The 15629-nt window shown below is 42.7% G+C and overlaps 1 protein-coding gene across 1 annotated transcript in view; it reads right to left on the reverse strand.

Annotated features, from left to right (window-relative positions):
- Positions 1-1397: 1397 nt before the first annotated feature.
- Positions 1398-15629, reverse strand: part of SPMIP3 (sperm microtubule inner protein 3) — a 36947-nt gene continuing 22715 nt past the window's right edge. The window contains 4 exon segments of the mRNA XM_027122477.1: positions 1398-2068; positions 2070-2127; positions 6184-6315; positions 14089-14261. Of these exon segments, the coding sequence (XP_026978278.1) occupies positions 2035-2068; positions 2070-2127; positions 6184-6315; positions 14089-14261 (397 nt within the window). The 3' untranslated portion in view covers positions 1398-2034.

Genomic DNA, 15629 nt, shown 5'->3' on the forward strand with positions numbered 1-15629 from the left:
AAACAAAACCCTGAATCGTGAAACTTCGTGGAAGGGAGATGAATGACAGAACGAGATATTTCAGTGGGGAGAGGACCTATTTAGTATATATGTTTTATATGTTAATTGATTAATGTAGTTGAATGAAGATGTCAGTCCTTCACAAATGAGTATATGAATTTAATGCCATTCCAGTCAGAATTGCCATGTTGTTCTTTGTAACCGGCCAAAATTATACTGAAGCTTAGGTGAAAAAACGAATGTGCAAGCATTCCTAAGATATTTTTGAGAAAGGAATGTGTTGAGAGAGGAGGTTTTTACTCACCGGATATTAAAACAGTATGAAGCTACTATAATCAGAGTATGTGATATTGTCATGGGAAAGAACAGATACGTAAGGGAGGTGGACTAGGCATTCCAGAAATAGATGCAACGTATATGGGGACTTAATATAGGCATTTCGTTTCACTGGGAAAAGAATACATTAAAAAGAGTGAGAGCAAAACAATCTCAACATAAAGTAGAAATTTGTAATAGAATAAAAATCTAAATTATAAAAGTTTTAAGTAATAAAAGTAATATAGGAAAATATATAATCTTAGAGCCTTCTAAAGAAAAACAAGAAACTTGTTTTTGTTTGAAACAGATCTGACCAAATTAAAAGTTTTAAAAATACTATGAACGAAATTTAAATAAACCAAAAAACTGAAAAAACAAAAGTAAAACTTGGGAAAAAATATTTCAACACATATCCCTAAAACACAAAGAGCTGCCTCAAATAAGGACATGACAACTAATAGAAAGATAAGCAAAGCTTTCATTTGGTAGGCTTCTGGTCTTAAGCTCTGTGAAAATGTGTCTTTGATAATTCCCTCTACTCTTAATTTTTTGTTGTTGTTGTTCTGTCTCTAGAATGCTTACTAGTTAGATGATGGACCTGATTTGTTACTCTATGTCTTTTTTTTTAAGTCATTTTATTTGCTTTTCGATTCTCTATAGAATATTTCAGAATTTTTTCTAAATCCTGTCAAATTTTTAATTTTTAGCAATCATTCTTAATTTCCAAGAGATTTGGAAAGATTGCTTTTTCATGTTTATGAATTTAATTATTTTGACCCATCTCGTCAAATGATAAAGCAATTTTTTTTAGCTTGTTTTAGGTTCTTTTCTGTTCCCTGAATTCCCTTTTCCTCTGGGATAATTTCTTCTGTTTGTTTTGTTTATTTTGATCTTTGTCTTTCATGTTGTAGTATTTTTTCAACTCTCTGGTGATCCTTGGTTGGCTGTTCACAACTAAGACTAAGACAGTGGAGATACATGTATATATACATGTGTGTGTATATATATATACAGTTCATTATATATATGTGAGTTCATTAACTGGTAGACTTCACTTTGGGGTGTTGAGTAAAGAACCAACTACTATGCTGGGGGGTCCCTAGGGAACAGAATGTAGGATTCTTTCCTTTGGGATCATTTCATTTCTTAGAGAAGAACCTCTAGCATTTTGCCCAGGGAGTTGATGCCTAGTTGTCAGGCATTCTTGTCAGGATAGGGATGTTAACTCCTGTATCTAGACTTTCAACTAATCTTTCTTTTTACCAGCCCCACATCTCACTACAGCCCTGTGTCATATCTGGGGTTCTGCATCCAAATCACCTTCCAGGTCTGTGATGCCAGTAATCTTCCTCCTTAGCTACATCCTCAGATGCTGCTGCTGCTTTTTTTTTCCAACAGTGATGCAGTTATTGGGCGGAGGCAATTATATTCTTACCTGGTCCCACATAAAACCACTGGACTAAATGTGAGATGGTTTGCCAACACCAGCAACAAGTCTGGTAGTGGGGCATTAAGAACAGGTGACAAGTCTTCTTAAGGCTGATCTTGATTCCCTGCCCTAGGCTGACCAACTTAATGTGAAAAGAATTTGCAACATGTAAATATTTTAGGATTGTAGCCATCTGGATATACACTTAAAAGTAGTTCTGTTACCATTATTTCAGTCTAAAAGAGCCACTTAAGAATGCCAAATGTTATTTTGTTCAAATGCCGTGGTTACTTTAGTTTAAAAGCCTTTCTTTCAAAGCCACCTCTCTTCACAACAGTAATGCCCTGGCAGTGAATTAAGTGGTCTAGGATTCGATGAAACTGGCTAATTTCTGGTCCCCATCTGGAATGTAAAACAAATTAATGATTTATTTTAAGACTACTTGATTTTAACACACTGTCCTTTCAACAATTGTGTGCAATAACAAAATAATTTACAGGATTTAAGACAAAGGAATATATTTAAAAGATGTGGAAAAAAAGGATTTAGAAGGTTATTTCTGTGGTTCAATCTCTGATTAAGAAGCATATTATTGGATTATTCCAAAGTGTAAATAAAACGAAATAAATCATATAAATTTGCATGCTTACATTCTAATTCTAGACAACCCCCCCACCCCTTTAAGCCCTACATTATAAACAGGCCACTTTGTATCATCTTTGTATCAAACTGCAGTTGTTACGTCCCTAAATTCATACCCAATGGAGTTCCCTCATGTCTTATAACCCCTTGTCTACAGTCACCAACAGTTCTGCTTTTTGGAGGTTTCTTAATGTTATGTACAGGCACAATGCTAAATTATACGGGTATCTCAATTCTATTAGGTAGATACTATTTTTATCCTTTTTGCACATGAGAAAACTGAAGGTCAGAGAGTCTAAGGGTCACACTGCTGCTGAAAGAATATATTTTATTTTGGAAGAATGGGGTTTTTGAATTATTTGGCACCAGGGTGCATAAAACAAAGGCAGTTTTCATCTGAGGGGCCATCTAAGCCTTCCAGGCTATTAATTCTCTGAGGACAAAGTCTTCATCTCTTCTACTGTGTCTTGCACATAGTCAATGCTTGATAAATATTTCCGAAATAAATAAATGAACCCTATGTGCTGAGAAAGAATTTTACTGAGGAAGAATTTCTTAGGCAATAACCATGATCTATCATAATCTATACATAATCTGTTCTTCAACTGTTCCCAAAAGAGATAAGAACTGCACATGAAATGCAAATCATTGCTAATCTAGACATAAGCTCTGCCCTTAAAATCTGATCACAAAGACTGGTCAATGGATAAGATAAAAAAACCTTACACTTTGGGCTTCCCTGGTGGTGCAGTGGTTGAGAGTCTGTCTGCCAATGCAGGGGACGCGGGTTCGTGTCCCGGTCCGGGAAGATCCCACATGCCGCGGAGCGGCTGGGCACGTGAGCCATGGCCGCTGAGCCTGCGCGTCCGGAGCCTGTGCTCCGCAACGGGAGAGGCCACAACAGTGAGAGGCCCGCGTACCGCAAAAAACAAACAAACAAACAAAAGAAACGGAGAGGAGCTTGCATCTCTCTTCTGCCTTTGCAATGTAACTATTCTGCCTGGGCTCTCAGGAACTACCTGATCCATCTGTAGTTCTCCAGACTGAGGGAAAAAAAAAAAAAAAAAAAGAGGCATTTTAAATTCAAGCAGAAAAACTGTGAGATCTCTGGTTCTGTCTGTCTTTATGTAAAAATTAACTTGTAAATGAGCTGTATTTAATTTGCTTAAAAGAAATTGAGTGCTTATATGCATTCTCAGAAATATAAAAGAAGCTCACTAGAATACATTTCAGGTTCATGTGATCTGGGAAATATTTAATATTGAATTAATATTTGGTATTAGAGCTAGCTTAAGCTTGTGGTCTTAATTAATACAGACCTGTCTTTAGAGACATCAACATTAAGCACAATACTTTCATTGTACCTAGGGCTATTGAAAGTCAATAAACGCATATTGTTTCTGTTATGAAATTTCTCAACAGGGAAAATAACCTGATATGATTAAACTTTTAAGTAAATGTAACTGAGATAAGAGCTTTTTGTTAAACTCTATAGGAATAATTATGTTTTGGTAATGTCCATCTAAAATAGTCTCTCCAAATTTTGGTAACTTGAAACAAAATTAAGTTAAATGTTAAGAATTCATTGAATATCCAGGCCATTTCAGATAAGATAAAATTTTGGAACATTAATTGTTAAACATGTCTAACTTTACCTACTTTTGTCTTCTTGTGAGAGAGAAACTAAAGATGTTTGGTGCCACCTTGAGATGTTCTCTACCAAGCTATAGAAGGCTAATGTAAAAGACAGTTCATGGTGGCTTAAGGAAAATAGGATGTGTGTTTTCAGAAAAGAAGGTATGAGGAGTGGAAATATATTTTGTTGAAAGGAAAAAAGGATGATTTTGTCCTAGAGCTGGTTGTTTCTGAATGGAAAAAATAAGGGACAAAATATGGCTACAGAAATTTGCAGAAGGTTTGTGGAAAAGGAACACTGAGAAGAGAATTTTGTATGTGCTCAGGATTTTCTAAGGTTGGATTAAATTCAGTTAGGTAAATGGATTTTATTAAGAGTAGGTGGATGCAAGACTGGATTTGGTTTCTCTCTCTCATAAGAGAGCAAAGTTTTCCTGGAATGCTGCTTTTGATAACAGATTGTGTGAGTTTCTGTGCCTTTAAGTGATCTGTATTTACTTTTGCAATCTTTTCTTTCACCTTAGCTCAAGGAATAATTTTTTCATGGTGACCTATGATTCTATCTGATTGGCTGTTTTAAAACTTTTTGAAATTTTTGACAGACTTCCCAAATATCAAGTTCTTTTGACCTCCAGCTAACTTTGGGGTGCTTCCAATGGCCCTTGGAGCAACCCAAAGAGAGATCCTAAACTAATTGGGTTCAACTGGTATGTTAAATTACATGGGAAACGTTGTCCAAACTCGCTGTTGCCCGTGTCAAATGGAATCATCAGGCTCTCCCCAGTTTTATCGTAACCACCAAACAGGTAGGGGAAAGGGTTTTGGGTTCTTCTGCTGTCTAGTCTCTCGCCTTACTGTATGTCCAGAAATCCCCTATGGGAATACTTCCACCTCTAGGCCCTCAGGTCCTGACTCCTGTGGCATTTTTCATTACGCCCAACTCCAATTCCTCCAGGAGTTCCTTTTTGCACCTCTAGGACCCCCTTCACTCCAGGCCTTGGCAGCCCAGACCTTGTTACAGACTACCTATTGGGCTGGCCACTTCCAAGCAGCCCACATCCTAGGCTTTATAGAAGCTCATTCTTGAGGAATACACCCCAACCTAGGGAAACTTGTTATAAGACATAAGATTTATAGATAACAGATCCCCCTCAAGGAGAGCCCTGGCAACGTGCTGGCACTGAGCCCTTGCATGAGGGACAGGATCGACCAGAGATGTCTGGTTAGGAATTGATGGGAAAGTAGAGGACGCTCAAAATCCCATTAGGTAAGAAGGGAATTTGGAAGACACTCCAACCCCCTTCTGACAAAGGCCTCCTGGTAAAATGTCTCCAGGACACCAGACTTCATATCTAGGAGTGCTCTTTCTTGGTTGCAGGTTACTCAACATGGAAGGACCCTCTTCTAATCTGGAAGAAACACCTCTGGAATGTATTCTTAAAAACTGGAAATTTTAAAAACTAGATGGGCTAAAAAGGGGGAAACTTACTTTACTGTAACACTGCCTGGCCTTTATATAAGTTGTGGGGATGGATAAAAATGGCCTGAAAATGGGTCTCTAAATTACAATATCATCTTGCAATTGGATCTTTACTGTTGCAAGATGGAAAAATGAACTGAGGTTCCCTATGTTCGAGCCTTCATGGTCCTTTACCAAAACCCCTGCTCTATGTGGCTCCTGTAATCAAAAGCCTGGGGAATCAGAAAACACTCCCAACATTTTAGATGATCCCCTTCTAACCTTCCCCAGTTCTCAGGGGGGAAACCAAGTCTCCACTGCTTCTCCAGAGCCACCTACTTCCCCAGAGGCACCTACTTCTCCAGATCCCTCTGGCAAATCCCAAACTCCACCTCCCTATGTCCCTTTATATGCTCCATTACCCCAGAAAGGAGAGACTAGTCCCTCTGAGGTAACTCACAGTGGAGCTTCCTAGCACCCAGGATCAGGAAAAATATGCTCTCTTAGGGAAGTGGCAAAAGGTGAAGGGACAATCAGAATACATGTGCCCTTCTCTTTAACTGACTTAGCCCAATGCAAACAGAGACTGGCTGATTTTCTGAAGACCCTAGTCAAGGTTTGCTGAAGGGTTTCAGGCCCTAACTCTGGCCTTTGATTTAACTTGGAAGGATGTCCAGATAGTCCTATCTACTTGCTGTACCCCTGAGGCGAAACACAGAATTTGGGCAGCAGCCCAGGGGCGCACTGACCAGCTTGCCGGGGACCAACACGAACTTTTTGTTATGGGAGGAGATGCATTCCCAAATCAGGAGCCCCATTAGAATGATAATTCCTGGGAGGGAACAGAAGCCAGAAATCACATGATCCAATGGGTATTAGAAGGGATGAGAAAGTATATAAAAAAGCCAGTTAAGGGCTTCCCTAGTGGCGCAGTGGTTGGCAGTCTGCCTGCCAATGCAGGGGACACGGGTTCGAGCCCTGGTCTGGGAAGATCCCACGTGCCGTGGAGACTAAGCCCGTGAGCCACAACTACTGAGCTTGCGCGTCTGGAGCCTGTGCTCCGCAACGGGAGAGGCTGCAACAGTGAGAGGCCCACGCACCGCGATGAAGAGTGGCCCCCGCTCGCCAGAACTGGAGAAAGCCCTCGCACAGAAACGAAGACCCAACACAGCCAAAAATAAATAAATTAAAAAAAAAAAAAAAGCCAATTAACTATGAAAAGGTTAAAAGAGTGACCCAAGAAGAAAAAGAAAATCCAGCCCTCTTTCAGGGCGGCTTATGGAGGCTTTTAGAAAATTTACTAATATTGAGCTGTCCATTCCCAAGGGTCAATCCCTGCTGGGACAACGTTTTATCAGCCAGTATGCTCCTGATATTAGGCGGAAACTCCAGAAGCTACAATTAGGCCCACAAACCCCTAGGCCCCAACTCCTAGGGGTGGCCTTTGGGGTACTTAATAATCGAGATCAAGCTGAGGAAGAAGAGAGAACCCAAGGTGAAAACAGGCAGGCCAGGGCTCATGCTAAACTGATAGCTGTTGCTGTCTGTCATGCCATGTAACCTCAAGGCAACCTAAAGGGGCCAAGGAAGTTTAACCATCCATCCCACAAGGGGGAACACTTCAAATGTAAGTCAACTGACCACTGGGCCCAGGAGTGCCAAAAAAAAAAGGCCCCTGGTCCATGCGCAGTCTGTAAACAAACAGGTCATTGGAAGTGAGACTTTCTCCTATCCCAAAGGCGAAGCGGGGACTCCCACTCCCAATACGGCCATGCTGGATGACTGAGGTGGCCCGGGGGTTCTGGCAACTCCCCTTCACAAGATGTCTATCTCCTTTGAGGAGCCTTGGTGGTCCTTAACATGGCAGGTAAGAAAATCAATTTTTTAATTGACACGGGAGCCACTTACTCTGTCCTGATCTCTCACACTGGACTTCTCTCCTCTAAAAGCTGTACAGTGACTGGTGTTGACAGAAAGCCTCACACCCATTACTTTACTGGGCCTCTCACTTGCCAATGTGAACAGCATTTGATTTCCCGCAGCAAAAAAGGGTTTGTTGTTCTCCTCCTTTTTAGCCCTGGTTTGTTTAACCTTTTGGTTAAATTTGTGTCTTCTAGGCTCCAACAGTTTGAGGTAAGTCTCATGATGGCTCAAGGAATTCAAACCATTCCAGCAGAGAGTGGCCCAGGTCCCTACAGGTCCTTGGGACAGTCAGTGAGGGACTCATACACCTCTAGGGTAGGCTAGGGTCTGTGGCCCCTGTCCAGCAGGAAGAAATTTCAGAAGAGAACTTCGGCCCCTTACCCCTTAAGAATAAAGGTGTAGGGCTTCCCTGGTGGCGCAGTCGTTAAGAATCCGCCTGCCAATGCAGGGGACATGGGTTTGAGCCCTGGTCAGGGAAGATCCCACATGCCACGGAGCAACTAAGCCCGTGAGCCACAACTACTGAGCCTGCGCTCTAGATCCCATGAGCCACAACTACTGACTCTCCCGCCTAGAGCCTGTGTTCCGCAACAAGAGAGTCCACCGCAATGAGAAGCCCGCCCACTGCCGTGAAGAGTAGCCCCTGCTCACCGCAGCTAGAGAAAGCCCGCGCCCAGTGACGAAGACCCAGTGCAGCCAAAAATAAAATAAATAAATTGATTTAAAAAAAAAAAAGAATAAGCGTGTAGAGTCTCTCAGGCAGAAGTGAGACAAGCTGGAACCTGGCACCCTTTGCTGCAGTGCTTGCACCTGGACGAACTTCTCCCCAAGCAACAAAATACAAAGGGACAATAAGGGACTAAAAATGACTGCGTGCAGGCACAGTTGGGGCAAATTATGGACAACAAGATACAAAGAGACCAAAAAAAAATCCAACTGCCACTTCTGAAGAGCCGAGAGCAAAAGCAGGGTATTGGACGTGCCCCCTGCACACACCACCACCAAAGGGGTGGGAAAAACACCTAAGCACGCCTGCAGCCCCCCTGGACACACCCCTACCCTCGCCCCATATAAGGAACTAGCTCGCGCACCCCGTTGGGGAACCAGCAAGGGAACGTGTTACTTGTTTTTGGTCCCTCCTGTGGCCGGTGGGCACAGGAGCCCCAATAAAGTCTTGCCTGAATTTCTGGTCTGGCCTCTAGTCAATTTCTACTGATTGGGGAAGGCCAAGAACCCTGGTCGGTATCACTGCCTCCCATCATCAGTTGCCTATAGCACTGGTTCCTAACTTGGCTGCACAATGGAATTATCTGGAATTTTTATAAATTATTGATGCCTGGGACCTTCTCCCTCCCACCAGGAGATTCTGACTTAATTGGTATTGGGTATATCCTGGGCATCTGGAGTTTTAGAAGTGATGTAGCTGAGGTTAAAAACTGTCAGCCTAACCCCTGCAATTGCCTCCTGACCCTTTATATTCAATCTTTGCCCTACTCTACTCCCCATCCCGCCCCCTTTTTCTTCCTCACAGTTGGAGTCATCTTTTCAAAATGCAATTTTAATCGTGTCACCTCCACCCTCTTTAAAACTTTTCAAATGTTTCCCATTAATCTCAGGCTAGAAGCCCCAAACCTGAAAATGGCCTGTAAAGCCCTCCTTGTTCTGACCTTGCCATCTCTTTAGCCATATCCTTCTTGACTTCTGGGCTCCAAAAAACTCATTTTTTTTGTTTTTTGGTACGTGGGCCTCTCACTGTTGTGGCCTCTCCCATTGCCGAGCACAGGCTCCGGACGCGCAGGCTCAGCAGTCATGGCTCACGGGCCCAGCCGCCCTGCGGCATGTGGGATCTTCCCGGACCGGGGCACGAACCCACGTCCCCTGCATCAGCAGGTGGACTCTCAACCACTGCGCCACCAGGGAAGCCCCCACACTCATTTTTTTTTTTAGTTCTTCAAACATGTCATGCTCTTAACACAGTGCCTTTGCATATGCTGCACTCTCTGTGAAGCTCTTCCCCTGTTCCTTGCCTAGTTAACTTTTAGCTCATCTTTCAGCTCTCAACTTATCATTTCTCTGACCTGTTATATGCTCCTATAGCACCACATAAATTCTGCTTCATAGGATTTATGACAGGTGAAATTTTATGCTTATTTCTATGCTGGTTCCCCACCGAAGCTCCTTGAATGTAGAAACTTTGTATCTATTTCTGCTTCACATGGTGTTGATGAAACCTTGCGCACTGATTGGCATATAGTTAGGCTCTCAAATTAGTTACTGAAGGAATATGTATGAATGAATGAAAATGTGCTTGACATCAAATCTATCAGTGAGTTCAACTGATGTAAGCTCCAAAATATCTCTGGAACCCATTTGTCCCTTTTCGTCTTCACTGCTGGTCTGAACCACCATCACCTCTGGTCTCAACTACTAAACAGTTTCCTCACTGGTCTGCAAACCCTCCCTCTTGTTCCTCTCCAAACAGTGTCTTAATGGCAGGCAGACTGATCTTTTTAAAATACAAATGATATGCCACTCCTCTGTTCAAAATTCTTCCAAGTTTTTCCATTGTTCTTGGAACAGAATCCAAACATCTTACCACTCTCACTCTCACTGACTACCCACCAAACTACACTGGCCTCCTTTCTGTTCCTCAAACATGCCAAGCCCTTTCCAGCTTTCAGGCTTCAGCACTTACTGTTTCTTTTTCCTGAAATGCTCTTTACATGATTTTTTCTTATTTTGCAGGACTCAGCGAAAACTGCATAGGGGTTTTCCCTGACTGCACTATTAAAAGTAACATCCCCTGGCTACACTCATCACTCTGTTTACTTCCCTTATAGCACTACTACAATCTAAAATTGAAAAAAAAAAAGAAGTACTCCGTTATGCTCCATATTCCCCACCAGAATGTCAGCTCCATGAAAGCAGATGTCTTGTCTATCCCGGTCACTGTATCCCCAGCAGACAGCACAGTGTCTAGTTTGTACTGGACTAGTACAATCAATGACTGAATCATCTTATGATTGCCAGCTTCCAAGATGGACCCCAGTGATTCTCACCCCCTGGTATCCGTGCCTTGGGTCCTTTCCTCCCACACTGCTTCAGGGCTGAGTGTTGTGTGACTCTTGAACCTAAGGCTTTTGAACCTAAGCCATAAAAGGCATTGCAGTTCCCAACTTTATCTCAGATTACTCATTCTAGGGGAAGCTAACTGCCATGCCATCAGGACGCTCAGCCTGGAAAGGCCCACCTGGAAAAGCATTGAGGCCTCAGTCCCCAGCCAGCCTGTGACAACCCTGTGAGTAGTCACACCTGACAACCATGTGAGTGAGTCACCTTGAGGGTGGGTGCTGTAGCCCCAGCTGAGCCTTCAGAGGATGAAGCGCTCACTGACACTGACTGTTACCTTGAGAAAGACTCTAAGCCAGAACTGCCCACCTGAGCAGTTCTCAAATCCTAACCCACCAAAACCATGAGAGATAAAAAGCATCATCACTGATGTTTTAAGTCACTAAGTTTTGGAATGATTTGTTTCTGCACAATAGATAACTAACATACACACAGTCAATGAGTCAATGAATGGAGCAATGAATATTTCAACATAAATTTTCTCTTGAATTAGTCAGGCTCCAAACCTCACTAAATAGGGCACTAGCCAATTCTGTCTTCTCGTGTTGCCTAGCCTACACTTTCCAGTACCATATTTTCAATTGTATACAGATCCCAGCTTGACACTTCTTCTGCCTAAAACCATTATTTCTATCAGAGGCACCAACAATCTTGCAGTAGAAGTGGGAGGCTGTGCGATTAGCTTTAATTTCTCTCCTGTGAATTCTCTACCAGTACTGTCGTTTCTCTCTCCTGATGCTTTGCCACATGAGTTTTCTTCCCATTTCCCATGAAACTTCCTCAGTTCACTTTAAGAGCAAGGTCTGGGAGTGTGACATCTCCAGACATGACCTAGACTGATGACTTACCAGTTGCTTGCTTGAGTAGGTTTCTAAGTCTCTAAGCCTCCGTTTCCTCTTCTGCTAAATGAGGTTAATAACAATACCTACTTCATGGGGGCAATACAACTCACTGCAACCCTGAGTGTGACACACGTATGAGTAAATCACTTAGCACAGTTTTGGGCACATGACAGATATTTTCAATTCTAGCAAGTATCCTAAAACGTAGACTTGAGTCTCTATTTTACAGACACAAAAAGGTTCAGAAAAGTCAAGTGTCTTGCCCAACAGCACGCAGCTAGAATCTGCCAGGCCTGTAGCCCTCCAAGGTCTGGATTCTGTTCACTGCCTCTCACTACTCCATCCCGCGGTTCTGCCATGGCCTCCCAGCTGCTCTTCTCACCTGCCAGTTGTGTCTTCTCCCACCCATGCTAAGCAGCCTGACAGACTAACATCCTCTGAAGCTGACTGGGTTTCTCCCTGGACTCTGATCCTACAACAGCTCTGATTGTCCAAATTCAACCTTCCAGACTCCTGCAGCTCCTCTGACTGTCCACATTTTCCTTCCCACTTCCTAGTTCTGCCTTGCCCAGCCAGCCAGGTCCTCATAGCTGGATTCCCCGCTGCTCTCCCAGACCTCACACACCTCCCAAACTTCTTCTCATCCGCTGCCTCTGGTGTGTCGCCCTGTTTCTTCTTTCCCATGCACATCTCATCTGTCAAGACCGACCTTAGTCCCCACTAGTGCATGCTGCCTTCTTGGCTCTTCTAGGCCCCAGTGACCTCATCTTTGAACTCCTGCTGCTCTACTTGGTACTTAATCACTCTCTGATAGGTTGACTGTTGCCTCATCTTCCCAATTAGCTTGTGAGCTCCCTGATGCTGACCTCATAGTCTGGACTTTTACCTCCTCCCATGGCACCTAGCCCAGGTATTTGCTTTGCTAGACGTTAACTTTGTTCTATAGGTTTGGAAAGAATTAGGAATTGTCTTCTAAAATAAGCAAGGGAGAAACCTTTTGTGTCTGCCTGACAAGACTTCCGCATAGCAGAGGAATTGTAAAGAAGTGTTTACTATCACTTTGGAAACTAGAGGCCACCTAGAGTCCCTCATACAAAGGAAAACAGATTTCACACTCAGTGTCAAGAAACTGCTTTGGCTGTTCTACAGGGACAGGAGCCCCACTAACACTTCCGGACCACCCCTTCTTTCCAAGCTCTCCTCAGCCCCGGCAGTGCCCCCCACCCCACGGCTGGCTCCCTTTAACACGACCTTCCTACAAGAGGGAGGGGATATGGGGATATATGTATACGTATAGCTGATTCACTTTGTTATACAGCAGAAACTAACAACATTATAAAGCAATTATACTCCAATAAAGATGTGACAAAAAACCAACAACATAACCCTCCTAAGGTCCCCTGCCTGTGGGACCCTAACTCCTACCACCCTCCTCCAAATGACTTAATCTCAGCTCTCACCCTCCTCCCCATTCCCTCAGCTCACTCTCTTCTCAGGCTCCAACCTTCTCTCACCCCCCCAGAAGCCAGGTTTGCCCTTATCCCACACTCCTCCAGTCAATCTCTGGCCCCAATCTCAGCTTCATCCATTACCACCCTTATGCCTGGCTCAACTCCCCAAGATCTGCCTGGTCCTGCTGGGTTCCCACTCTTTCTGATTGCTGTCATTTGCTGTCCCCTCAGGACCTGAGTCCCAGCCCTGCTCTGGCATCCCATCCAGGCTGCAGCTTTTTTCTCAGGAGAGACAAGAAGGAGGGCAGATTATTCCCATTCCTCCCCACCATCCTTCTACTAGTTTTCTTATTTTTAATTTTAAGATAAAAAGTGGCTCGCTTTAAAGAAAACTGTTGAATAAATAGTAGTACAAGTGATTCTCAGCTGTGACAGAGGCAATATAGCTTAAAGGTCCAGCACAGAGCTTGGCCTGGGGCTGAATTCTGCTTCTCCTAGGTACTGTGATTTGGGGCTAGTTAATTAACTGTCTCTGCAACTTGGTCACTGTTTACAGTGACCAAGAAATAATAGCATTTACCTCAGAGAGCTGTTAGAAGAACAAAATATGTGCCTGCCACACTGTCAGAGCCTCAGAAATATTGGGGTTTACTCATTTAGAAAGTCTGTCAACAAAGGAATCCATTCCGTGACTAAAATCCAAAGTGTCAGTGACTACGGAAATACAGGTAATGTTTCAGGTCATGTCCATGTGTACCCCCCAGGGTCATATCTGTGGGGGGCCTCGGCCCCTCAGTACTCTCACACAGGCTGCAGCATGGAGAAATACTACATAGGGAAGTTAGAATTTTTGAAACACACCTCCAGTTTTCAAATAATTGTCAGAAATCCATTTAAAATAGGAGAATGAGGGGGGAAAATTCGTCTAACAATATGTTTAGGCACAATAACAAATTTGTCAAGTGATAAAGTGCTCTGAGGAGTGGTCAGACTCAAGTTTGCTTCCTACCAAGGACATTTATGAATTTTCAGTCTTAAAGTCTCCTGTACAAGGAGCTAGGGGAGGAGGAAAGGAGGAAGCGGTCTGGGGGCAGCTCTCTAAATCCTTCTTCCTGCACCCAGACACATACGCATCCCCCTCCCCCACAACGTGACTGGTCCCAGACATACTCCCTGAGACGGCAAGCCCATGGGAGATGCTCATCTGTGGCCCAGGCAAGGTTTTGCTCTCAGAGAGTAAGAACACTTGATCTGACTTACCCATCTTGTAAAATGGCAAAGAATAGTCTCTTTGGTACGTAGTTTCTTTATACCATGGCTCAGCAGGCTTTGAATGTCTTCGAAAACAAATGTATTGAATGAGAGTTTGTTGGTCTAATTGAGGCTGATACTGACTTTTTCTCTTAGGTGGAATTTCCAAGTCTATGAGAGGTCTAAATGAAAGTAAAAACAGCTTGCTGAATATCCATCCAGTAGAAGAAAAGCATTCCACTTTCACATCAGCTGAAATCCATTCCCTAAAAGTGGCCAGGAGGCTACCAAGATAGTATTGGCAAGACTCCATACCTCCAAGGCTAGCCCTAGCAAAATTATCGGTAGATGGTTCAAGGATTCCAGACCCCTGTTCTTCCCTTTAATATCCCTCCTCCTTCCCAATCACAGGTCACAGAAGGTGACCTGCATCAAAACTTCCTCTGGATCTGCTTACGCATGGCTACTTCCCATACTCCAGATCTTCCCAATGCCCTTTTGCAATGTAACTTTTCTATAGATATTTGGTTCCCTCAAGGAACTAATGCTTTCTTTTGACCAGACTAACCATTATGGTGCATATTGGTGTTTGATGAACCTGAAATTGGTTACAACCTTCTTGTACCCTCCACTCAGATGAGAACCCTATGAAGGTAAAGGTAAAGAAGGATCAAAATGTAGTGGTGGAATATCTTCACATACTTGTGGGAGTATACATTCACTTTGCAACTTGTTTGAGAAGACTTTGGTGATATGTATTAAACCTTTAAACTGTGTATATATTTTGTCCTAGAAACCCAGAATTTAGGAATATCAACAAAGACTTAGCTCTAAGAATGCTTGTCAAAGTATTTTTATGATAATAAAAGGAGTGGAAACAACTTTCATGTGGAAAAAGATAGGGAATTATTTAGAATATGATACAGAGATATACAGAAATACCATGCCACCATTAAAGTGATGCTGTAGAATTATAATATTTGAAATGGAAAAAAAGTCCACAATATATTATATTTAAAGAAAGATTTCAACTGAATTGTACACTTTAAATGGATGAATTGTATGGTATGAATTATCTCAATAAAGCTGTTATACAAAAAATGGTTTCAATCAACAAAATATCAGCAAACAGAATTCAACAAAACATTAAAAGGCTCAAACAACATGATCAAGTGGGGTTTATTCCAGGGATACAAGGATGGTTCAACATCCACAAATCAATCAATGTGATACACCACATTAAAAGAATAAAAGAGAAAATTCATGTTATCATTTTGACAGATACACAAGAAGCATTTGACAAAATTCAGCATCCATTTATGATTAAAACTTTCAACAAACTGGGTATAGAGGGAACATACTCCAACATAATAAAGGCCATATATGACAAGCCCACAGTGCACATCATACTCAATGATGACATGCTTTTCCTCTAAGATCAGGAACCAGACAAGGATGTCCACTGTCTCCACTTTTATTCAACATAGTATTGAAAGTCCTATCCAGAGTAATTAGGCAAGAAAAAGAAATAAAACGCATCCAAATAGGAA

This window comes from Aethalodelphis obliquidens, unplaced genomic scaffold (genome assembly GCF_003676395.1).
Source record: "Aethalodelphis obliquidens isolate GAN/ISIS:26980383/991018 unplaced genomic scaffold, ASM367639v1 scaffold24, whole genome shotgun sequence".
NCBI classification, from domain to species: Eukaryota; Metazoa; Chordata; class Mammalia; order Artiodactyla; family Delphinidae; genus Aethalodelphis; species Aethalodelphis obliquidens.